The 26,461-nt window shown below is 45.0% G+C and overlaps 1 protein-coding gene across 1 annotated transcript; it reads left to right on the forward strand.

Annotated features, from left to right (window-relative positions):
* Positions 1-438: 438 nt before the first annotated feature.
* LOC130130132 (cilia- and flagella-associated protein 44) lies at positions 439-26,461 on the forward strand. Its single transcript, XM_056299862.1, has 34 exons — positions 439-574; positions 2,922-3,084; positions 3,208-3,370; positions 3,538-3,640; positions 3,770-3,986; positions 4,158-4,272; positions 4,408-4,572; positions 4,749-4,904; positions 5,063-5,110; positions 6,800-6,899; positions 8,241-8,335; positions 8,424-8,633; positions 8,815-8,925; positions 9,247-9,399; positions 9,583-9,810; positions 11,604-11,746; positions 11,939-12,218; positions 12,455-12,510; positions 12,626-12,788; positions 13,324-13,454; positions 14,322-14,521; positions 17,151-17,316; positions 17,557-17,734; positions 19,206-19,447; positions 19,969-20,236; positions 21,030-21,233; positions 22,580-22,775; positions 22,891-23,007; positions 23,172-23,302; positions 23,545-23,661; positions 24,104-24,308; positions 25,734-25,894; positions 26,024-26,158; positions 26,264-26,461. The coding sequence occupies exons 1-34, from the start codon at positions 439-441 to the stop codon at positions 26,459-26,461; spliced, it is 5,454 nt and encodes a 1,817-aa protein (XP_056155837.1).

Here is a 26,461-nt window from a genome sequence, read left to right on the forward strand (position 1 = left end):
GGACGAGTTTTATCAGAACAACCTGAGCCGGAAGTTTAGGCCTACAAAACCACTTCCGGCGTTGCCTAGCAACGAGTCCTAACGAAAATGGACCCAGCGCTTCAGACAGCTGGGAACGCTCTACAAGGTAGATAGTTTAGCTACGTTCATTTGAATATCATATCGTTAAATCCGTTTTGCAACATTTGAGCAGAAAACAATCTGAAACGGCGAATTGTCAGCCTCATGTTTGGGTTGGCGGGGTTTAATTTGATAGATAGTTCGCTAATGTTGGAAAACGCTACTAACGCCTCCGGTGAGATCACCTGACTAACCGTCGCCATCGGTATCCCGCCTTTAGTTACATTAACGTCAACGTTACCAGTTTCAACAGCTGTATCGTCAGGTTTTCATATCGGTTTCTTTAAACAGGTGAACTTACAGAAGAGCCAAGTAAGAATGAGGGGACAGATGACCAGCCTAAAGACACCACGACCTCAGCTGACGTGTCTGACAGTACACAAACACAAGCAGAGGACCCTCCACGGGATGCTGCTAAAGGTTGAGAGGATGGCTTTTATGTACATTTTCCAACGTACACCGCTTTATGTTCCTTACACGACATGTAAAAATACAGAGGGCTACAACGACCAAGACGGTCATTATGACCGTTTTGGATTTTCAAAGTTTAATAACTTTGTGGAGAAAACAAAAACTAACCTGCCGCTCCCCGAATGCTCCTAAAATTGCACATATCTGCATTAAAATGAGTTTTAGATCAATTGCACGAAAACGTTATGATAGGATCTACCTAAAACGACCATGAGCGGTCAAAATGTCCGCTTGTAATTTGCGCGTGATCATGCGCGTCACGTCGCTATTTATGACGTGTGTGGGTCGCGTCATTTCCTTCGCGCGGTTCATCGCTCTGTCCTAGAAACGCACTAGCGCCCTCCAGTGCAGAGTCCATCCATCCATCCATTATCTTAACCGCTTGTCCAGCCCTCAGGGTCGCGGGGGTGCTGGAGCCTCCAGTGCAGAGTAATATAGTCTAACCTGGATTTTTGATTATTTCCAACATGTCTGGTTACAGACGCCGTTACAGACGCACCATGACCACCACCGAGGCGTTGCAGTATTTACAGGCGCTGGACAGTAGTAGTTTTAAAGTTCTGGTCGTTGTTTGGGACTGTTTCAATAGTTATTTTCAGTTCTTTTTTTCCCCCTTTCTTTCTTTCTTTTTTTTTAATTTCACGTTTTATATGCCTTGTTACTTTAGTTAGATTAGCAATATGTGTTTTCTGTTTTGTTGTTCAGGTATTATTTTCACTTTTTGGTGTCCGTCGTTTCCTAACAGATGTAACCCGCACTTTGCGTTCGGCCGTCGTCTCCCTACACGCCCTGGGACTCTGCGTTGTGTTTGTTGTGGTATGATGTTTGCGTGGAAAAGGAAGGAGGCGGAGGCTTGGGATCGTGGCTGAGACCTGGACACTTTATTGGCACTCGCTTACACTTCACCTCTCATCAATCAGCTGGCCGCTGGCCTCCTCATACTCACAGCTTCCGGCAGAAGAAACAAAAAAAAAATTTTTCTTTCTCAATAAAATTAAAATAAAAAGTGCAAATGTGCAAATAAACACACCTCATATCAAAATGCTACCTTACGGCAAAACCAAAGCAAATGTAATCCATTATAAATTAAATAAGGCACTTATTACCCATAAAATTAAACAAAAAAACCATGGATAATCTGCTCAAATAATACTGCATCCTGCGTTATATGCCATGCTAATGTTCAACAGGCTAGCCAACACTTTTTGTCACATTTCTCTTGCCAAATACAATGTTCGACATCAAACTTTAACTAGGTTATAAGTAAACGTGTCTATTAACACCACAGAATAAACAGTTAGACAATATGTGCGATATAAATCAATATTTTTATGATAATGCAGACCGCCAGTAACACTGCTCACCTTCCGGCAGAAGAAACAAAAAAACATGTGATCAACGTAGCCTTTTGCCCGGGACAAGACTTAGGGGTACGGTGTTGCAAAAGGGACAAACATCGCCATTTGCGGCATTCCCAGGGGAACATACAGCGTAATAGTGCCACCCTGTGGCGGATTTACATTACTACCTTACACAGACATACTAACATATGCAGTGCATTAATTTATCAGTTGGGTATTTATCTCGACAGAATATAGAGTTTAAAAACCGGCGGTCATTTTGACCGCCCATGGTCGTTTCAGGTAGGAGTGAAATCCCGGTCGTTCTAGTGTTAAATGTTACTGTGTAACACAGGGGTGTCAAACTCCAGGCCTCGAGGGCCGCAGTGTCTGCAGGTATTTGTTGCAACCGTGCCCTACACCACCTGATTTAAGTAATTAGCTCACCTCCTGGATCAAGGAGGGAAAGGAACTAGTTTAATCAGGTGGTGTAGGGCATGGTTGCAACAAATACCTGCAGACACTGCGGCCCTCGAGAAACAGGGGTGTCAAACTCCAGGCCTCGAGGGCCGCAGTGTCTGCAGGTATTTGTTGCAACCGTGCCCTACACCACCTGATTTAAGTAATTAGCTCACCTCCTGGATCAAGGAGGGAAAGGAACTAGTTTAATCAGGTGGTGTAGTGCATGGTTGCAACAAATAGCTGCAGACACTGCGGCCCTCGAGGCCTGGAGTTTGACACCCCTGGTGTAAAATGTCTTGTGATCATAATCTGAAATGTCAGTGATTATGAATATTTTTAATCGCTGAATACTCATGGATATGTCATCGATAATAAAACAATTTATCATAGATCCCTTCTGACACATTTGTTATTCAGCCAAAACATTATTGATATCGTTCTCGTTTAGAGTTTATATGAAAATTCTCTCATGAGAAATTAAGATATGGATAATGTCTGACAGTTGCTGTGGTATTTGTTTTCTCCCAGCAGCTAGATCAACTGATTGTGACCAGTCAGTAGCAGGGAAAGATGGTGATGAGAAATCTGATAAAAATCTTTCTAAAGACAAGTACTACATCTATGAGGAGCTCTACTCCAGACCCTTTATCACAACAGACTCTAAAATCCCTGCAAATCTTCTCCACCTCTCGTATCCTTCCTTGGCATTTCTGCTACCCCATCCATCCACTGCTCATCTGACGAACACTACATGTCATTAAAGAATAACAGTGTCAGATTTATTTGAAGCAGAAGCTTAACTCTCTACATTCAGACACTCGTTTGGCTATGACTGTGGCCGCAGGGACAACCTGCAGCTGCTTGATGAGAAGACACTGATGTTCATAGCAGGCAACCTGCTCATCCTGCTGGATGTCAACACCAAGAAGCAACGCTATCTCCGCTCCTGCAGTGGGGGTGGAATTGGCATTATCATGGTAAGGCACCCTACATCATGCCCTGTGCACAAAATATAAGTATTTTGTCATGCCAAGCATGCCATCTTCTTTTATGTTATAGCATGTGTGTGTGTGTGTGTGTGTGTGTGTGTGTGTGTGTGTGTGTGTGTGTGTGTGTGTGTGTTTGTTTGTTTGTGTGTTTAAAGGCCCACCCAACCAAGAAGTATTTTGCTGTGGGAGAAAAGGGAGAAAAGCCCTGCATCATTGTTTATGAATACCCTTCTCTGCTACCCTACCGCATCCTCCGAGGTAAATGGCACCATTTCTTCTTTTTTTTTAAGTTTTAAAAATGTATTTTTTGATCTCATTGTTCTTGCTTTCCTACTGATTTTAGCCGTATCATTCACAGTGATTTATTTAAGTTCCATGTGTCCTCAGGTGGTACAGAGGTGGCGTATAGCTTTGTTGACTTCAACTGTGATGGCAATTTGTTGGCCAGTGTGGGCAGTGCACCTGACTACATGCTGACCCTATGGGAATGGAAGCAGGAGCATGTGAAGCTCCGCTGCAAGGCTATCTCTCAGGACGTCTACAGAGTAACCTTCTCCCCAGACAACCCAGGACAGCTTACAACCTCAGGATCTGAGCACATCAAGTAAGTGGCAATTAGTTTGGACATTAGCAGGTGTGTCTATGTTGTTTTTAAGCCCTTGACCCTGTGTGGCACATTCTGCACTGCATAAAACATTTAATGGTCTGTACTGATGTATTATTATTCGTTGTAAATACTTCAATATTTTATAAACTTGATTCATCTCTCTGAAAGGTTTTGGAAAATGTACAGTACATTTACTGGTCTTAAACTGGAGGGGCTTCTGGGAAGGTTTGATAAAACAACTCGAACTGATATTGACGCCTATATGGACCTACCTGATGGCAAGGTCTGTGCCCTGCCTTAAGTCATACTGTATTAAGTAACAGAACTGAGAGAAATGTTTTTATTCACAAAGCCTCTTATAAGAATGAAGAAAAGTAAGCGGGACAAACTTCCTTCACTCATTAACTTAAACTGTCAGGTGGTGTCTGGTTCCTCGTGGGGTAACATGCTGCTGTGGGACAGAGGGCTGATCAAGGTGGAGATCTGTCGCAAGGGAGGCAGGACATGCCATGCAGGGCCTATCAAGCAGTTTGCCCAGGAGGAGGGAGAGCTGATGACCATTGGCTCTGATGGAGTGATTCGAGTAAGATGCCTGCAATCTTAACAATAAAAACATACTTCACTTTCACAGGAAGTATGTGTAAAAAAAACATAACTCTTACAAATTTTGTGATTAAGACTTAATTCGCCTTCCCCTTGTCTACTGTGTGTTTTTTTTTGTGTCTGCCATATTGATGTCATTTTCTCTTTATCCTTCAGGGCTGGGACTTTGAGAGCATTTATACTGCAGATTGTATTGATCACAGTGGCATGTTTGAGATTGAGCCCATGAACGAGATGGTGATTGGACGCAATGTCAGTCTCTCCTCCATGGTGAAGAGCCCCCTGCCTGACTCCTTCATCTGGTTTGCTCAGGTCAGAGGGAAAAGGTCATGCCGCCCAACATACACAGTCACATTTTCCATTCTCTGGATTATAAAAATTGGAGCTGTGGCCTCTGCTTGGGTTTATCAGTTTATCTTAGCTCACCTCTTTTCACAGTGTGAATATTACCAATTCAATCTGTCCTCTAGGATTCTAATGGAGGCATTTGGAAACTGGATCTTTCATTCTCCAACACTGTAAGTTTCCTTAATCTCCTCTTTTGTGCAAGGATCTTATATATATGATAGGTGTGGACTAGTGATTTGAACTTGTATGTCAAACTTGGGTGTATACAAATGTTTCCAAGGTATGTGGGGTGCTGAACCCATTTTTGACATACAATGACTTTGGTAAGATATCAGCCCCTATTAATGTTCTTTTAAAAACAATGAGCAGGTGTACAGCTTATCTACATGTCTTCCTTGCTTCTTTGTCTTCTTCTTTTGGCTACTCCCGCTAGAGAGTGCCACAGCAGATCATCCGTTTCCATCTCTTCCTGTCTTCTGCGTCTTCCTCTGTCACACCAACCACCTGCATGTTCTCCCTTTCCACATCCATAAACCTCCTCTTTGGCCTTCCTCTTTTCCTTTTGCCAGGCAGGTTCATCTTCAGCATCCTTCTCCCAACATACCCAACATCTCTCCTCTGCACATGTCCAAACCATCTCAATCTCGCCTCTCTTGCTTTGTCTCAAAACCATCTAATCTAAGCTGTCCCTCTAATATACTCATTCCTAATCCTGTCCATCTTTGTCACTCCCAGCAAAAATCTTAGCATCTTCGACTCTGCCACCTTCAGCTCTGCTTCCTGTCTTTTTGTCAGTGCCACCGTCTCCAGACCATACAACATAGCTGGTCTCACTACCATCTTAGAAACATTCCCTTTCACTCTTTTTTTAAGATTTTTTTTTTTTTTGCATTTTCTGCCTTGAACCATTTCAGCTAGACCTCGAACACATTAAGTCATTCATTCAGAGCAAAGTGACCCAACTTTAACCTTGTCCCCTGTGATGGCCTGGCAGCCTGTCCAGGGTGTCTCCCCGCCTGCCGCCCAGTGACTGCTGGGATAGGCTCCAGCATCCCCGTGACCCTGAGAGCAGGATAAGCGGTTTGGATAATGGATGGATGGATTTTCTGCCTTGATTGGATAGTGATAGTAGAGAGAGAGACAGGAAAGGCAGGGGAGAGAGAAGGGATGACATGCAGCAAAGGGCCCAGGCTGGATTCAAACCCAGCCCGCTGCGGTAAGAACTCAGCCTTATGTGGTATGCACTCTACCAGGTGAGCCACCGGGGCTCCTCGTTCACTCTTGATGGTACCCTTCTGTCGCAAATCACTCCTGACACCCTTCTCCACCCACTCCACCCTTCCTGCCCCCCCCCCATCTTCACCTCTCTTCTGCACTCCCCGTTACTTTGAACAGTTGACCCCAAGTATTTAAACTCATCCACCTTCGCTACCTCTACTACTTGTATCCTCACCGTTCTGCTGTCCTCCCTCTCATTCACACATATGTATTCCGTCTTGCTCCAACTGACTTTCATTCCTCTTCTTTCCAGTGCATACCTCCACCTCTCCAGGCTCTCCTCAGCCTGCACCCTACTCTCACTACAGATCACAATGTCATCCGTGAACATCGTTGTCCATGAAGTCTCTTGCCTGATCTCATACCTTAGCTACATGTCTCTTATGTAATAATAGCATCCTTTCCAGCCCCTCTTGAAAAAAAATAGTACTATATTCAGCTTGGTGGACACATTTTCAGCATTTATCTCGCAAACCTGGACCAACATAAGCAGCATTTAAAACAAGACATACGTACTGTGGCTTTGTGCAGCACAACACAACTGAGTAGTTTCACAAATTGTGCAAATTCTCTGTGCATAGACCCAGGATCCTGAGTGCCTGTTCTCCTTCCATGCTGGAGGGATTCAGGGCATGGATGTATCAAGAGTAAGCCATTTGATGGCCACCACTGCTCTGGACCGTGAGTAACATACAGTACACACATACACTACCGTTCAAAAGTTTGGGATCACCCAAACAATTTCGTGTTTTCCATGAAAAGTCACACTTATTCACCACCATATGTTGTGAAATGAATAGAAAATAGAGTCAAGACATTGACAAGGTTAGAAATAATGATTTGTATTTGAAATAAGATTTTTTTTACATCAAACTTTGCTTTCGTCAAAGAATCCTCCATTTGCAGCAATTACAGCATTGCAGACCTTTGGCATTCTAGCTGTTAATTTGTTGAGGTAATCTGGAGAAATTGCACCCCACGCTTCCAGAAGCAGCTCCCACAAGTTGGATTGGTTGGATGGGCACTTCTTTGAGCAGATTGAGTTTCTGGAGCATCACATTTGTGGGGTCAATTAAACGCTCAAAATGGCCAGAAAAAGAGAACTTTCATCTGAAACTCGACAGTCTATTCTTGTTCTTAGAAATGAAGGCTATTCCATGCGAGAAATTGCTAAGAAATTGAAGATTTCCTACACCGGTGTGTACTACTCCCTTCAGAGGACAGCACAAACAGGCTCTAACAGGTACTATTTAATGAAGATGCCAGTTGGGGACCTGTGAGGCGTCTGTTTCTCAAACTAGAGACTCTAATGTACTTATCTTCTTGCTCAGTTGTGCAACGCGGCCTCCCACTTCTTTTTCTACTCTGGTTAGAGCCTGTTTGTGCTGTCCTCTGAAGGGAGTAGTACACACCGGTGTAGGAAATCTTCAATTTCTTAGCAATTTCTCGCATGGAATAGCCTTCATTTCTAAGAACAACAATAGACTGTCGAGTTTCAGATGAAAGTTCTCTTTTTCTGGCCATTTTGAGCGTTTAATTGACCCCACAAATGTGATGCTCCAGAAACTCAATCTGCTCAAAGAAGTGCCCATCCAACCAATCCAACTTGTGGGAGCTGCTTCTGGAAGCGTGGGGTGCAATTTCTCCAGATTACCTCAACAAATTAACAGCTAGAATGCCAAAGGTCTGCAATGCTGTAATTGCTGCAAATGGAGGATTCTTTGACGAAAGCAAAGTTTGATGTAAAAAAAATCTTATTTCAAATACAAATCATTATTTCTAACCTTGTCAATGTCTTGACTCTATTTTCTATTCATTTCACAACATATGGTGGTGAATAAGTGTGACTTTTCATGGAAAACACAAAATTGTTTGGGTGATCCCAAACTTTTGAACGGTAGTGTACATAGGTGCTAGTACATGTCCACATAAGCATGAGAGTGAACATATTTGCATGCACACACAACATGTGTGCAAACACACACAAAAATAAACCTTTTTTTATTTTTACCTCTTTCATAGGTTCTGTGAAAGTTTTTGACTTTCTGGCAAAAACAGAGCTGACAACCAGTCGGTTCAAGCAGGGTGGAACTGCTCTGACATGGGCTCCACCCTTGGTGTGTATGATTAGTTGGTACGATAAGTAATCATGTCAAGTTAAAGAGTTTCTTTTGACAGAGGGAAAGTTTATTTATGTTTATGTAGGTGAACAAGAAAGGAGGTTTGCTGGTGACAGGCTTTGAGGATGGCGTGGTCCGTTTGCTGGAACTGTACAACCCTCAGATTCTGCCTGCCGTCGCCGGCCACAATCACAATGGTGAAGCCACACTGTGCCTCAAACAAGCCTTGAAACCCCACAATGCACCTGTGACTGCTTTTGCTTATGAACGCAATGGAGAGGTGTTTGCAACAGGGGTAAGTGGGTGCAGTACAATAAGCAGCCTGCCATTTGAGTCATGTGTGAAAACCAAGTATCTTATAGGGCTCATAGATGAAACCTAGTCAGGTTAGTCACTATTTTTTTACTCTCTTAAATTATCTGGGATATTCACTCTCTTCCTCTTTCCTCCAATCCTCTCTTTTCCTCCCTCTCCAGAGCTTGGATTGCACTGTGTTCTTCTTCAGTGTTGGGGAGAAATACAACCCCATTGGCTTTATTAAGGTTCCAGGACCAGTGCAGGCACTGGAGTGGTCCCCTCAGTCCCACGTGAGTCTGATCGCTTGCCCATTACTTGTGCTAAAATGGAAATATTTAACACAATCAATCAGGGCACATGAAAATATCTACAACTGCTGTGCCTTTTATTTTTGTTTTTTTATTTATACAACTTGCACCATATATATAATAATGTACAATTCTGTTATGTATAAGATGATCTATGTGAGCTACTGACCAAAACAAATGGTTCAGATTGTGATTATATATTAGTTTCTAATAGTGCGATCAGGGATTATCTTCTTTTTGTATTTGTTAATGTGTTTGTATGCGTGTGTGGATGCACACGTGTTTTTATGTTTATTTTCTCAGACCAAAAACACACTGCTAATCCTGTGTCTGAATGGCAATGTGGTGGAGGTGCAGTGTCCAGACCCAGTGACTCAGAACCTGAGCAAGACTTACCAGCTATCTGGGCTGCTCACCAGATCCTTCAACTTCAGAAGCATCAAATCCCGCATCAAGGTCCAAATTGAGCTTGGTCAGACTGTCTGTCCTGGCCCCATCTGTCTATCTTGCTCTCCATTTCTGGAGCTGTCGTTAATGTTGGGACACAGTCCATTATCCCATGACATTGAAGTAGGTTTGCAGCTCCTTTGCTTCAACACTGTTTTGTGTTTGTGTTTGATTTGTGCATTTTTATGTCAGAGGGAGGAAGAAATTGCACGCCAACAAATCACTAAGGAGAAGAAGAGGAGAGCATTAGAGGAGCAGGTGAAAAAAGCAATGGAGCAGGGACGAGAGCCCACAGAGGAGGAGTTGCAAAAGAAAGAGGAAGAGCAGGGGGAGGAGTTGCCTGCCATCTACAGCCCAGACCAGCCGAGTCCACTCTACTGTGGCTTCTATTCACAGCCAGGCTCCTTCTGGCTCTCAATGGTAAGATACACACTTGTTCTTTCTCTCTCTCTCTCGCTCTCTCTCTCTCTCTCTGTCTGTCTGTCTGTCTGTCTGTCTGTCTGTCTCTCATATCTCTCTTAGGTCTCTATTTCTAATTTATGACTTTCACCTGTATACACAAATATTTTAAGTTCAAATGTGCTTTGCTGGCTGGATAAGCCTTGCCTTTCATTGCCAAAGCAGATATACAATGACAATATAGCATATGTGTGTATATATATATATATATATATACACACACACACACACACACACACACACAACACTTACCGTACCCAACACAGCACAGAAACAGCTCTTATTAAAGTTACCGACTTATAGCTCAACGCTGACTCTGGTGCTTGCTCGATTTTAATTCTGCTTGACCTGAGTTTCGCTTTTGTTACGGTCGACCATGACATCCTTTTAAATCACCTGGAGAACTATGTTGGCATTAAGGATACTGCTCTGGCCTGGTTCCAATCCTACCTGTCTGACAGATCTTTTTCTATTATAATGGGAGAATTCTCCTCATCCCCAGCCCCCCCCCCCTCACATGTGACGTCCCCCAGGGGTCAATTCTTGGTCCATTATTATTTCCATTTACATGCTCCCCCAGGGTCAGATCATCTGTCATCATGTTAATTTTCACTGTTATGCGGACAACACCCAGTTTTATGTTCCACTTACTGGTAATGACACACATGATCTTGCTCTTGTTATGGCTTGTCTCTCCGATATTAAGTGCTGGATGTCACAATACTTCCTCTGGCTCAATGAGTCCAAATCTGAGGTCTTTTTATTCAGCCCCCCTAACCTAGCTGACGAGCTGGAAAAGAGTCTAGGGAACCTGACCTCCAATCACTAGGGTAGTACAGTCTTGCTTTCTCCAAATTAGGAACATGGCAAAAGTTAAAAATGTTCTATCTCAAACATTGATTTTAAACTTTTACTAATTACTTTTAAAGCCCTACATGGCCTCGCTCCTACAGATATCACTGATTTACTCACACCCCATGGGCCTGGCCACTGCCTGCGCTCCTCTGGCAGGTCCTTTTTAACTACTTCCTCAGCCAGCCTCATTACTAAAGGCGGCCGGGCATTTTCTGTAAGAGCCCCACAGCTCTGGAACTCCCTACGTGAGGAAATTAGGCTAGTAAACACACTGCCTTCTTTTAAATCACTTCTTAAAACTTACTTTTACAGGAAGGATTTTTTTATAGTAAATCCATTGTTGCCCCATTTATTTATTTGTTTGTTTGTTTGTTTATTATTGTTTATAATTTTACATGTTTAATTCTTTATATTTTTATATTTTTCTTTTACCACCTTATTTTAATTGTTTTCATCACAAACGTTGTTTTATCGGCTCTAATTCTCTTCATTTTAATTATGCTCTTGTGACTATATCCTGATCGTGCTTTATCTCGTTCTGTGGAGCAGATCTGGCATTATGTCCTATATTTTTTTTATTGTATTTTGTTGTTTTAGCTTGACTATGTGCATTATTTTCTCCTGTCGTGTAAGGCACCTTGTAATGTTGTTTAGAAAGGTGCGATATAAATAAAGTTTATTATTACTATTATTATTATTATTATTACAAATAGGAATTTGATTTGAAATTACTAATTTATTAATTTGAAATTTCATTTACTAAAATGTCCATTTCTAAAACTGAACTTTCATGATAAAAAGATTCACAGCTAAAACATTTACAGTTAGTGGTTAGATATTTACATTCTCTCCCTCTCTTATCTTGCTCTCTCTTTGTCTTCTTGTCTTTGTCCTTCAAGGGGGGCTATGACTCAGGTTTCCTGTATCACTGCAAGTTCTCTGAGAAGCAAGATGAGGAACCAGTCCAGTGTCAGGATGAGCCCTTTGACTTCCTGCCAGTCCACAACGCGGACCAGGACCCCATACGCACTATCACCTTCAGGTAGCTGATCACACACTTACTCATGTGTCTTTATTTATTACTATACTACATTTAGTTACTACATTTAGTTACATCTATGTATCGATATATCTGTCTGTCTGTCCATCTGTCTGTCTGTCTACCTAAACTTTTAACTGTAATAAACAGTTTGTACCACCACCACACATCCTCTTACGCTCTGCTGTCTCTCAGCTCCAACAGGCAGCTGATGCTGTGTGGAATGCACTCAGGCTCCATTAGGGCCTACCCTATACAGCCTGGTGACCTCAACCTCACGTCCATGCAGGCCTACTGGGCACTCAACATCCACGACAACCAATACGGACACCTGCGGCACATATGCTGTAGCCATGACGACCAATTTGTGCTCACAGCAGGAGAGGATGGGAACATCTTCTCCTTCGCCCTGCTCCCCCCAGAGGAGCTAAAGGAGGTCCTGCACAGGAAGAGAGCCCAAGTGCCCTCACCCAGGGTCAGCCACTCACAAATACAGGGGTCAATACCATGAAAGCCTGAGGAGAATAGAAGAAATCTTTTCGTTGTAGAAAAAAAAGTTTTCATCATTCCATGCCACTTTGTGGAGGATGGACTCATGAATGAACGATTAATCACATGAATGGATGGATGGATTGACTGATGAGTAGATGGACAGAGACAATCACATTAAATGAAACTCAATTATGTTGTGTCTATTTTTTGTTTTAAAAGATTGGCCTTGAGACAGAGGGAGTGGCACTAGATATTGAGGATCCAGCAGCCTACAGGTCAGCGCAGATCACCACTCATCCCATTTTTTCTTCATTAGTTGCACATCAATTGCTGAATCTCTCGCTCTCTCTCTCTGTCTATCTGTGTCGGTTTGGCCTTTCTTGCGTTCAGCATAGAGACCGCTCAGCAGAAGTTGGAAACGGATCGTCTGCATAAGGAGGCCGAGCTGAGGAAGGTAAAAAGGCGTCAGAAATTCGCAGAACTCCAGAGTGACTTCAAGAAGCTGCAGCATGAGAACCAGAGTCTGCCAGAGCATGTTTGCTTTGGCTGTGAGGTACAAACTCACTCGCACTGATACAGACGCATACATGCACACAAACACACATGCACTCACACTATAAGAACACGCCAAACCCACACGGTTTACAGTTCATCTGTGATGTCATCATTTCATTCTCTCCATCTGCATAATTAAAATGTGTCGTGAAGGAATCACACAGTGGACTGCTTTGGGCTGCTCCCTGTTTATGAATGACCTCGCCTCCTGTTTCCTGTAAATTAATGAAAAGCAGATACCCAGCAGGGAGCTATCAGTTTTCTATCAGAAAAAGTTGCAGACTTTCCAACAATCGTGTGATTTATATACAACTTTTTTTATACCTTTAGTAGCCAGTGATAGTGGAGGCAGACAGGAAATAGGGGGAAAGAGAGGCATGCAACAAAGGTCGCTGGCTGGATTCGAACTGGCGACGGTTGTGACCAAGAATTATTTTTTCTCTTTCAAAAATAACTCCTGTCTAATTATTTGTGTGTGTGTGTGTGTGCATGTGCACACGTGTGTGTGTGTGTGTGTGTGTGTGTGTTTGTAGGAGCTGGAGCTCGATCCACGGTTCCGTGAGGAGACGGAGCGGGTGAAGGCTCTGCGAGTGAGGGAGGTCCGAAAAGAGCTGGCCTGGGAGGTGGAGCATCACAACATTGGACTGAAAAAACTACAGGAGCGGTACAAAGCATCACCCCGCACACAAACGCAAACACACACGCAGGCCTAATCGCATGTATTTGTCTGTCACGTCTCTCCCTGTCAATGCTCTTTTGTCCATTCTGTTATAGTATTGGTGTGTTAGAGTACTGGGAAAAGTATTCTTGCATATTTTATTGTCAGAAAATTTGTATTTCTCCAGGTAGTGTAGTGGTCTTTTCTGTTGCCTACTAACATGGGGATCGCCGGGTCGAATCCCCATGTTACCTCCTGCTTGGTCGGGCATCCTTATAGACACATTTGGGAAGCTGGATGTGAGTATGTGTCCTGGTCGCTGCACTAGAGCCTCCACTGGTCAGTCGGGGCGCCTTTGCGGGGAGGAGGGGGAACTGGGGGGGAATAGTGTGATCCTCCCACGTACTGCGTCCCCCTGGCGAAACTCCTCATTGTCAGGTGAAAAGAAACAGCTGGTGACTCCACATGTATCAGAGGAGGCATGTGGTAGTCTGCAGCCCTCCCCGCATCGGCAGAGTGGGTGGAGCAGAGATCGGGATAGCTCGAAAGAGTGGGGTAATTGGCCGGATACAATTGGGAGGGGGACTGGGAGGGGGGATTAGTATTTCTATTTAAGGCTAAGCCTATATTTACATCAGAGTTACATCAAACTTCAAATTTGTTTCTAGTTGTTCAATATGGTCAGTGTAACAGCCATTCATTTGATAATAACATATCAAGGTAAAAGCACATAGTAAAATATAAATCAAAAAATCAAATGGGGGGGGTCCAAACATAACACAATCAAGCCATACAGCGCAAACAAATGAAATCTTTAACCACATTTATTAAACATGAGATAAATGGAAATCAACTTTTAACCTTCCCTTTTAGGTTCAGGGGTTCTCTGGAGTCAGACATGGTCACGGTGTTTGCCATCTACAGTGAGCACAGTGTCACCACCTATCGTCTGCTAACGGAGCGCTTACATCAGCTCCAACAGCAGGATGAAGCCAGGATGCCCAGCGGGCCCGCCTCACAGGAGAAGACAAAGTCCAGAGCTGAACCTGGAAAAGAATGTAACCCAACTGAAGGTTAACATGTGTGTGTGTGTGTGTGTGTGTGTGTGTATGCATGTTTTCCTGCCCGTCTTGTTATGTGTTGAGGCACGTTGTCACCTTGCAACACATCCTCCTCTTTTTTTTTTGTGGCCCCCCCCCCCAGTTTTTCTCCCCCAATTGTACCCAGCCAATTACCCCACTCTTCCGAGCCATCCCGGTCGCTGCTCCACCCCCTCTGCCGATCCGGGGAGGGCTGCAGACTACCACATGCCTCCTCCGATACATGTGGAGTCGTCAGCCGCTTCTTTTCACCTGACAGTGAGGAGTTTCGCCAGGGGGACATAGCGCGTGGGAGGATCACGCTATTCCCCCCAGTCCCCCCCCCCGAACAGGCACCCCGACTGACCAGAGGAGGCGCTAGTGCAGCGACCAGGACACATACCCACATCTGGCTTCCCACCCACAGACACAGTCAGTTGTGTCTGTAGAGACGCCCGACCAAGCCGGAAGTAACACGGGGATTCAAACCGGAGATCCACGTGTTGCTAGGTGTAACGAGCACACGGCCATCACAGTAGGCCATACTCGTCTTTCTGAAATTAGATTATTAGATCAATTATCTTTTTTGGATGTGTAGATTGTCACCCAAGGAACATATTAAAGCGGCTGTAGACAACTTTTCAACTGCCCCCCTCCCCCCAGCATTTCCAAGTGTTTTTTATTGTTTGCGTCGCTGTTGTAATGACAACCGGGTTGCTTTCCATTCATTAGCAGCCTGGCTACTGTCCAAAGGAAGAAACAACTGTAAGAATCCCAATTTGAACTAGAAATCCCCATCTCAGTGCTATAAAGTGTGATAAAGGCAGAGTAAAACATCAGGTAGTATAAATAAGTAGGCAGGTTGTGTTACTTATCCATTATAAAGAATGCCAACTGAATGTCGGTTTGGAACTCTCTCAAGTCTTGGGTGTTGTCTCGAACTCTGTTTCGAGATCTGTTTCCCTCGAGCCAGAGTTTGATACAACACCAGGACGCTTGATCAACTTTAACCTAACATCAACCTCAACCTAACACTTACCTTAACCTAATCATAACCGATAGCTAACCTGTTTCCATGTGAACTCTTTCGTCTGGCTAGGGGGAAACAGATCTCGACAGTGAAACAGATTTTGTTAGAACACTGGGGTTCACTCCATCAAGTGAATGCCCATCCAAGGTTCACTCTTGTTTTACCTCTGTTTCTATCACTCTCCCTCTTTGCCTTCTTTGCCACCTCTGTCAATGCGGTTCTTTTTCTCTTGCTGTGTAGAGTTTCTACTCACTTCAGGGGTTCCACTGTCCGCCATTTCCGCTACTGGGGATAGCTACCGATGGCTACCGATAGCTACCTGGGAAAACACAAACTCTTCCTATTTTGGTTGCACAGTTGTTGATGCACTTCCTTTGTGCAGTAAATCGAACCTTCATTTTCCCGCAAGATCGTACCCGGTGGCAGACAGAATTTGGTTCCCTATAAGCCTGAAAGCTAGGCTTATAGGGAACCAATCTAAACACCAATGGTGCAATTATTCTATAGTCATTACACTGCAATCAACATTTACTTCATAAAATAAGTTGAGGCAAAAAAAATGGTGTACTGCTGCTTTAAGGTGACCATACTCGACAGAAGAAGAGAAAGGGGTCCGCGGTGGTGTAGCGGTCTAAGCATCGGCTTTGTGTCGATGCAGTTGCCCACTGGGGACCGGGGTTCGCGCCTCGGTCTCGTCAGATCCAACTATGGCCGGACTCGATGAAGCAGCAATAATTGGCAGCGCTGTCTTCGGGGGGGGGGGGGAGCGGAGTCGGCTTGTGTTCGTCACATGAATGCGTCTCTGGGTGTGTCGGAAAAAGCAGTGGTTCAGCCTGGATTTGCCTTGTCACGAAAGTGGCGAGGTGTCTCCTCCGAGACTGCCGGCCCGAGAGATGCAGTTGGCGAACGCACGCAGTACAAGGGTGGGAGTTTGAACTAAAATAGGGATCGATTGGCCACTAAATTGGGAGAAAAGGGGAAAAATCAGAAATAAATTTATAAAAAATAAAAAGAAGAAAAGAAAGGGGGGGGCATCCGGGTAGTGTAGCGGTCTATTCCGTTGCCTACCAACATGGGATTCGTCGGTTCGAATCCCTGTGTTACCTCTGGGTTGGTCGGGCATCTCTACAGACACAATTGGCCATGTCTGCAGGTGGGAAGCCGGATGGGGGTGTGTGTCCTGGTCGCTTCACTAGCGCCTCCTCTGGTTGGTCGGGGTGCCTGTTCGGGGGGGGGGGATAGCATGATCCTCCCATGTGCTACGTCCTCCTGGCGAAACTCCTCACTGTCAGGTGAAAAGAAGCGGCTGGCGACTCCACATGTATTAGAGGAGACATGTGGTAGTCTGCAGCCCTCTCCAGATTGGCAGAGGGGGCGGAGCAGCGACAGAGACAGCTCGGAAGAATGGGGTAATTGCCTGGATACAATTGGGGAGAAAAAGGGGGGAAAATTAAAAAAAAGGAAGCGAAAGGGATACTCTTTCACTTCTTGCAGAAATGAATTTGGATAAATGCAAACCTGTGTGTGTGTGTGTGTGTGTGTGTGTGTGTGTGTGTGTGTGTGTGTGTGTGTACGTGTACGTGTACCTTTCAGAGGAGCAAGAGGACCTGCCCAGTGAGGCAGTTTTAACTAAACCAGTGACTCAACCAGCAGGTCTCAAATTGCCCAGTCAACAGGCTGAGAAGCTCCGAAAAGCTGCAGAGAAAGCCGAGCAAGCCCGGGCCAAGATCCAGAAAAGAAAGCGAGAATGGGCTGAGCTGTGAGTATTACAAACAACCATTTTGTTGTTTTGTTTTTTTTCCTTGTGTTTTTATTGCGTGAAAAATGTATGCTAACTGTGAACAAAGAAGGTTTTTTGTTTTGTTTTGTTTTTAGAGTTTTTAACTGATATTAATATAAACACAACCATGTTGCATTTAGTTTATAGTGTACACTGTTGTATACAGTTTATATTGTACTCTGTTTACGGGAACAAAAATGAATGAAATTGACACTTCAGTTACTCAGCAAAGCCAGACGAGAACTGCGAGGACCCACAGGGTGTGCTAGCCATCCGCCATGCCATGGAGAACATGGGAGACTTTAAACTAAAGACCGCCAAAGACTTTACGGTACCAGAACACCGGAGGATGAATACTGAGAGGAAGAGAGCTGAGCTGGTGGCCCTAGAGGAAAAGGTACACACGTCCACACACACATATACACACACACTGAAAAGTTTACTTATCTCAAAAGCCCATTTATCTTATTTATGTCACAACATCATGGTCCTTCAGACCAGTCTCATCCCTTGTCCAGTTGAAAAAACACAGACATAGTTGTTGATGTCTGGCCATTATTTTCCCCCATATCCCAAATATTAAAGAGGCCATGTCAGGGTTTGTGGGTTTTCCTCTTTCTGTTAGTGTTTTATACAGCTGGGAGGTGCATGTAAAACGCCTGCTGAGTTACAAAGCCCAAAGTCCATGCCAAGGGGAGTTATTCTGTCTGACAGAAAACACTGCCTAGGGGGGTGTCCAGGTGGCGTAGCGGTCTATTCCATTGCCTACCAACATGGGTATCGCCGGTTTGAATCCCCATGTTACCTCCAGCTTGGATAAGCATCCCTACAGACACAATTGGCCGTGTCTGCGGGTGGGAAGCCAGATGTGGTTATGTGTCCTGGTCGCTGCACTAGCGCCTCCTCTGGTTGGTCGGGGTGCCTGTTCGGAGGGGAGGGGGAACTGGGGGGAATAGCATAATCCTCCCACATGCTATGTCCCCCTGGCGAAACTCCTCACTGTCAGGTGAAAAGAAGCAGCTGGTGACTCCACATGTCTCGGAGAAGATGAGGTGTGGTAGTCTGCAGCCCTCCCCGGATCGACAGAGGGGGTGGAGCAGCGACCGGGACGGCTCGGAAAAGTGGGATAGTTGGCGAAGTACGATTGGAAGAAAAAGGCGGGGGGGGGAAATTGGAACCCCCCCCCCAAAAAAGAAGACACTGCCTGAAACGCCTCTTTTGTAGTCCAGCATTTTCTTCCACCACTTATCTGTGTCATCATGTAACATGTTTTCATAATGGCCGCCTAGCTAGCCACCCTCAGACAAAGTTAGATGTAGCGGAGCCGAGAGGACTCAAACAAAGCTTGGTAGAGCGGAAGCTGGGAAGAGTTTGGCTAGTCCGTATCGCACTGTCCAGAAGACGCTATTTTCTTTGGTGCAAAGGCAAATTCCCTTTGTATGGACTTCCAAAGGAAGACTAAACGAAGAGTCAGTAGTTAAAATCCCTTTTTTCCACTATTCCTCAGCAGTACAAAATACATGTTTCATTTCACGAGACTTAGAAAGATTTTTGAGTTGCAGTTGTAAAAGTGGACGAAGTGCGTTGTACTTAGTTGCAGTCTTTTTTCAGAAGTATATTAGAGAATATATTATAAAAATGGACAGATGTTAATTTTTTTTATTTCATACATGTAAAACTCATTGTTATCCGTTGTGTATATTAGTAAGCCTTTTCTATCTGCCTGCTCATCGAACTTGAGGATCATACAAAAACTTAAGTGACTTTATTAATTTATCTTTAAAATGGTTCAAATTTGGCTGTACTTTGTTGGTATTTCAATTTGCCAAATAAACCAACCGGTCCAACCAATCAATCAATGCCTCCAGGTCCATGAGAAGAAGGTGGAGATGAACAGCCGTATCATAGCATTGCGGGAGACCAAGGTTTCCCTTGTGACTTGGCTTCGCTCTCAGAACCGACGTGTTCAGCAAATACAGCGGCGCCTGGCACCCCATCTCCATCGCCATTACCCCGCCCTGCCCAGCCTCCTGCCCGAGGAGATCCCAAAGAGGAAGTCATGTTACAGTCGGGCCATGCTAGAGTGCTACGGTGCTCTGAAAGCCCAGAGGTACAGTAAGTACAATGATCCCCTCTGATGGAGCAGTGTTAATTTCGCTAATAGAACGTATGACCAAAAAAAACACTCATCCATGTCCACATTTCTATGATAATTACAAGTCTGAATCTAGATAACAATTCACCCTTGGTACTAACCCAGATTCGAACAGAAAGGACAGGCAGGCACGGTCGATGCTGATTTTATTGAACTTAGTAAAACAGTGTGTTAATTTTTTGATGAAAACTATGACGAGAACAGCCCATCAACAACCAGACAAAAGTGACAAATAAAAGCTGCTGTAAGGAGGAAATGCAAAATGTTTATATATCGTCCTAGTTTTCTTTCAAAGGGTGAGTTTTGATTCAGTGATCGTCTCATTTTTGCCATGGAATAAGGTTGCTGAGCATTTTCCAGTGTACTAGCATCAAAAATATGAACACTGATGGCATAAAGAAAATATGTTTTGAGCAAATGAAGATAATAATATTTTGTCATGTTTGAATTTCTGTGGGTTTGACCTTTTTCAACAGGGCCAGCACTGAGAGCCGAGAACACACAGAAGGGTCACTGACTCTGTTGGAACAGCTGGAGAAAGAAATGGAAGGACAGGAAAAGATGGAGGAGGAGGAGGAGGAGGAGGAGGAGGGGGATAGAACTGCCTGCCCGCCAGTCAGATCAGAGATCAGAGAAGTGGAGACACTCGTGTCAGAAGGAGTGGGGCTGAGTGAGTTGGAGGAGGAAGTCAGGAGAATGGAGGAGATGAGGCTCATCTATGAGCAGGACTCTCTGCTGGAACAGGTCTGTCTGTCTGAACCAGTTCACAAAATAATGTATTGATGATAGTGGTGATGATGAATCTCTTGTGACAATATTCTCAGCAATGATTTCAAGGTTCACTAGTTTGTCAACATTCATTTGGGTCACTGCTTTTGGGTTAAAACATTAATATCATGTAAAAATTGTAATAATAATAATAATACTCATTATATCTATATAGCTCTTTTCTAGACACCCAAATTGTAAGGTACCACCTTACAATAAGACTACCCTTATAAAGGATTTATAATTAGGTTACTAATTAGGTTGTAAATACTTCATAAATCATAAACAATTATAAACAAGTTATAACACAGTTTTCATATATCGATGCAGGCTAACTATTTGGCAGGATCAAGATACTGCTGCACTTTTTATCTATCTTCTTCTTCTTTCGGCTTGTTCCTGTTAAATCTCAGCTCTTGCTAGTTGCTTAGCTTACTGCTAAGTAACCAATGAGATCTGAGGCTTAACAGTACAGCTTAACAGTACAGATAAATGCGGGCTCACTATTTGGCAAGAAACAGGTCACTGTTGCCCTTTTTCATCTAATGTGTTATAACAGCTTATTAATTATTTATAAAGTGTTTACAACCTAATTAATAAACTAGTTATAAACCAATCATAAACCCTTTATAAGGGTAGTCTATTGTAAAGTGGCACCAAATTCTGCTACACCCACCTCTGTCTAACTGTCTGTCTCTGTCCCTCTTGTTTATCAACTCCTTCTCCTCTTCTCCTTGCCATCATTCCCCCCCTCTGTTCTCGGCTGCAGATGGAAAGTGCTGTGTGGAGGTTTGATGCGGAGCTCCGCCTGCTGCATCATGAGAAGCTGGACCTGGACTGCCAAATGAAGCAAGCAGATCTGCGCCACGTCACCCTCTTCCAGGAGCTGCTTCTCCTCCGGGAGTTTGAGAAGAGGGAAAACGCTCTGCAGGAGAGGCTCAATGCATGCATGGAGGAGGAGAGCATCGCTGCGGTATGGTGGTGTCCATCAATATATGCGTACATGCTGGCGCACACACACACACACACACACGTATGGGTAGTGTAGGAAAGCAGTGGTCAGAGATGTGTGTGTTTGCAGGTTGATGTTGGAGAGTTCTTATTTTAGTCATATCTGTAGCCATTCACACCCCGCCGTTGACAGGTTGCAAAATTGCTCTTAGTTACTGTTGCCATGTCCAACAAACTTTCAAGATTAGCTTCACTGCTATTACGGGTTAATTTCACTACATCTACTGCAGCTACTACTACGAACACGACTACTACTTCTTCTAAAAATAATACATGTAATTTTTATAGCACATTTGAAGAAGTGAAAGTGTTTTGAGCAAAAGAACTGACCACAATTAGAAAGAAATTGACAACCAGGACAGCAAAACATTGCGGGTTGAAAGCCTGTTGAAAAGGGCTTGTCTTGAGAGTTCTTTTAAAAGAGTCAATAGTGGTAGCAGCTTGGATGCGGGGGCATACCAGAGACATGGTTCAGAGGTGGAGAAGGCTAGTTTTGACTTAAATTTCATGTCGGGGGCGTCTGGGTAGCGTAGCAGTCTATTACGTTGCCTACCGACACGGGGCTCACCGGTTCGAATCCCCGTGTCACCTCCGGCTTGGTCGGGCATCTCTACAGACACAATTGGCCGTGTCTGCGGGTGGGAAGCCGGATGCAGGTGCGTGTCCTGGTCGCTGCACTAGCGCTTCCTCTGGTCAGTCGGGACACCTGTTCATCCCCCACACGCTACCTCCCCCTGGCGAAACTCCTCACTGTCAGGTGAAAAGAAGCGGCTGGCGACTCCACGTGTATCGAAGGAGGCATGTGGTAGTCTGCAGCCCTCCCCGGATCAGCAGAGGGGGTGGGGCAGCGACCGGGATGGCTTGGAAGAGTGGGGCAATTGGCTGGGTACAATTGTCAGCTCAGTCAAGTTAACTGTAGCTAACAGATGTGAGTGTGTCTGTTGACAGCATCTTTGTTGAGCTTAAGTGGTCCTCCAAGAAGGTGAATCCATGAGCCCACGTCCGATTTTGGGGTTGGGGTTTGAGGAAATGAATACAAAAATACATTGCCCTTGATTCACATTACAGTTTCCACAACACCTTTTCCACATTTTGCTCTCTTTTAGCTATGACCTCTTCCTAACTATTCTGAGCTGCTGTTGGTGGCGTGTTGGCTATCAGATAAAGTACACAGTTGCTGAGCAGCGATTGGTGGACTGCTATTTCAAAACTTGTTTTGTAAACAGTCAATTGCTGAGATCCTGATTTATTTAATCATTACCCCCCCAACACATACACACACGCACACACACACACACACACACACAGTCAAAGCTGGAGGAACACAACGTGCAGCTGGAGATGAAGTGCAGGGAAGTAGCCAAGCTACAGGACAGAGAGAAGGCCGTGACAGCCGCCTTCCAGGCCTCCCTCGGAGAGAACAACAAGTTTGTGGACTTTCTCACCAAAGTCTTCAAGAAAAGGATCAAGCGTGTCAAGAAAAAGGAGGAGATCAGGGAGGAAGGTGAGGGGTTGGACCCAAGGCGTGCATGCATGCGTGTGTGTGCATTCTAAAGTGGGTTTGTTTTTCTGTGTATCTCTGCTTTTGTGTTGGGGCATGTACATGTGTATGTTTGCAGAGGAAGAAAGGGACAGCGATGAAGATTCATTTGAGGAGGAGGACTGGGATGATGATGAGGATGAGAGCAGCTCCGAGAGCGGTGGGATATCTCTGGATTACGGTGTCTGCCCTCCGAGTCCGTAAAACATATTCTCTTTTCTTCCAATCCAATTTGTACCCCACTGATTTTATTTAATCTTTTGTCTAACATCTAACTCTCCACTTTAAACTACAATAATATTTTTGTATCTGGATTTTTGGGTGTGTGTGTTTGCCTGTGTGTGTGTGTGTGTGTGTCAGATTGTGACCCTGATCTGTTTGAGAAGACGGTGCAGTTGCGTGAGCGTCGCCTGGACCTCGAGGAGCTGCTGGTGGAGGAGAGGAAGAGCGCTGATGCCCTGAAGAAGGAGTGTGACGCTCTTGTCAAGAAGGTCTCCTCTCTTTCTCTGTATCTGTCTGTATTTCTCTCACTCTCTCTCTCTCTCTCTCTCTCTCTCTCTCTCTCTCTCTCTCTCTCTCTCTCTCTCTCTCTCTCTCTCTCTCTCTCTCTCTCTCTCTCTCTCTCTCTCTCTCCCCTTCTGCCTCACATTTTGATTCACTCATGCTTATTAATAAGAGAGAGACTGTGTGTGCGTGTGTGTGTGTGTGTGTGTGTGTGTGTGTGGCTCTACAGAACACAGCGCTGCAGAGCAGTGTGAAGGCAGCAGAGGGCGACCTGGAGACGTTAAACAGAGAAAAACAACTGAAACTGAATGACTTGGATGTGGAGGTCCCTCTTCGGTTACACCAGGTCAGCAGCTTTGTCCCAGGCCTTTGTAAAAATACTGTTGAGCACTACAGTACTTCTCTTCCCTCAAGAGAGAGTTGTCCACTCACTTTGTATAGTTTTTTTGTTTTTTTTGTTTGCTCTATTAAGGCAGTTGTGAAGTAGAGAGGAAGAGAGAGTATGGGAGGTATGTGTGTAGAAAGTGATCCTGGGTCAGTGGGAGCATACAACTAGCTACAGAGGCAACCACTCGGCTGCCTTTGAGAGTTTTAAATATCATTTACAGGTGGATACGCATGCTAGCTTGCAAAACTTATATGTCCCATCAATTCTCTCTCTTTCTTCACAAAGAAAATTGTGTCTCTGCCTGTTTCTCCTTCTCCGCTGTCTGTCTTTTTCTGTCCATCGCTATCTTTCTATCTCTCCCTCTCTCTCTTTCTCTTGCTCACCCTCCTTAAACCCCTAGATTGAGTTATTGAATAACGGGAAGGTACCGTCCAATCTGAGCCCCACCCTGGTACTGAACACATCGGCGTTGGTGAGACTCCAGGAGCGGGTCAAGGAGCTACAGGTGGAGAAGAACCAGCAGAGAGATGTGGACCGGCAGGCCCACAAGCAGCAGCATAGCCAGCTCATCTATGACCACAAAGACATGGAGACCAAGTGCCGGGGTCAGCCTCAGTCGTCCAGCCCCACACACAGGGACAACAGGCCCGAAAAAAAGAATTCAGGACTTGGTCAAAAAACAAAATAGTTACAGTCCTGTAATCCTACAAACAATAGTTACAATCCCGAAGATTGTCGTTTTAACTTTTTGACACCTATGATGAAACTGGTAATTGCAGTGGTGTTTGGGTGGCACGTTGGCCCAGCGGTTAGCACTGTTGCTTCACAGCGAGAAGGCCCTGGGTTTGAACCCCAGGCCATCCCAGGTCCTTTCTGTGTGGAGTTTGCATGTTCGCCCCATGTCTGCGTGGGTTTTTTCCGGGTGCTCCGGTTTCCTCCCACCATCAAAAAGACATGCATGTTAGGGTTAATACTCCTGTCTGTGCCCCTGAGCAAGGCAATGGAAAGAAGAACTGGAGTTGGTCCCTGGGTGCTGCAGCTGCCCACTGCTCCAATACAATAGGATGGGTTAAATGCCGAGAGCACGTTTCATTGTAACCTGTACAATGACAAAAATCAAGTAGCGTTGACCACTCTGTATCCCAGACAGCTACTCAACATATAACAAAATCATCATCCCTGTTGGGACAGTGCCTTCCTCTTCATCAAACACAAAACAACTGAGCCAGCGTTTTAGCTATTCATGTTGTGGTGTCTGTTGGTAGAGGTCTCTTATGAGCTTGGCCTGTCCAATCTACTCAGTAGCCACTTCCACATGTGACTGCCAGGTTGAAGATGTAAAACACTGCACTGAATCATTTTCCCCAAGAATGTCTAACCCAGTTGTTATCATTAAAATTAGCATCTACAAAAGTGTTTATGATTTGGATAATCATGGGTTATCTTAAATATGCCAGCAATAGGGGGCGTCTGGGTAGCGTAGCAGTCTATTCTGTTGCCTACCAACACGGGAATCGCCGGTTTGAATCCCCATGTTACCTCCAGTTTGGACGAGCATCCCTACAGACACAATTGGCCAAGTCTGCGGTTGTGAAGTTGGATGTGGGTATGTGTCCTGGTCGCTGCACTAGCGCCTCCTCTGGTCGGTTGGGGCGCCTTTTCGGAGGGGAGGGGGAACTGAGGGGAATAGTGTGATCCTTCCACGTGCTACGTCCCCCTGGCGAAACTCCTCACTGTCGGGTGAAAAGAAGCGGCTGGCGACTCCACATGTATCGGAAGAGACGTGGGAGTCTGCAGTCCTCCCCGGATCAGCAGAGGGGGTGGAGCAGCGGAAGAGTGGGGTAATTGGCCAAGTACTGGGGAGGAAAAGGGGGGGGTGATCAAAATGGCAAACATAGTCTTTGCATCACAGAATGTGTTTGCTAGCATCCTAGCCACAGTAGCACTGGGTTGGTGGCAGACTGCTCCATCAAGATGAATTATGAAAGTAGAATGAAATGTTGTGTACACTGAAGTATGTGTTTTTGTAGTATTGGAGGAGCACTGTAAGCAGCAGATGATGATGAAGTTTGGGATGCTGGTGGATCTGGAGGCCCTGCAGAGTCTGTCGGGGAGCAGGAACCTGGAGGAGATGAAGCAAGAGAGCTGTTTCCAAGAGGCCGCCTGTGGAAATGACATCAAACTGTGGGATGTATGCTGACTCTGGATCTGTGTCTGTTGTTGCATGTGGGAATTTCATTATCCTTGCCATATTTTTTACCATTGATGTCCCCTAAGAATGTGTATGTTGTGTGTGTGTGTGTGTGTGTGTGTGGGTCAGACAAAGGTGTCGGAAGCTCGTGAGGCATTGATGGAGATGACCAGGGGTCACACAGAACGTCTCCTCAACATGAACAGCTTCCTCTGCCAGGAGAAACAACTGGGGGATCAACTCCACGAAAGGCAGAGGAAATTGGTACTGTGTTTGCTTTTGTGCGTTTGTGTGTCTGCTTTTGCACACACATGTTAATGTTTTTGGATGGTGATGTGCATTTGTGTGTGTCGGCGATTGCATGTCCAGGGTGGCCAGTCCCAGGATGAAAGGAGGCAGGCAGACGAGAATGAAATTTGCAGGCTCCAGGAGCTGGTGGAAATCCAGGCCCAGGAGGTAGAGGCCCTCAGGAGGGAGATCAGCATCCTCTCCCACAAAGGAGGCAGCATTCTACCCCCCTTCCAGGCCCCCCTGCCCCCCTCTGCCCACCCCTCTCCCAGCCAGTAG

The sequence above is a fragment of the Lampris incognitus genome, chromosome 19 (assembly GCF_029633865.1).
Source record: "Lampris incognitus isolate fLamInc1 chromosome 19, fLamInc1.hap2, whole genome shotgun sequence".
NCBI classification, from domain to species: domain Eukaryota; kingdom Metazoa; phylum Chordata; class Actinopteri; order Lampriformes; family Lampridae; genus Lampris; species Lampris incognitus.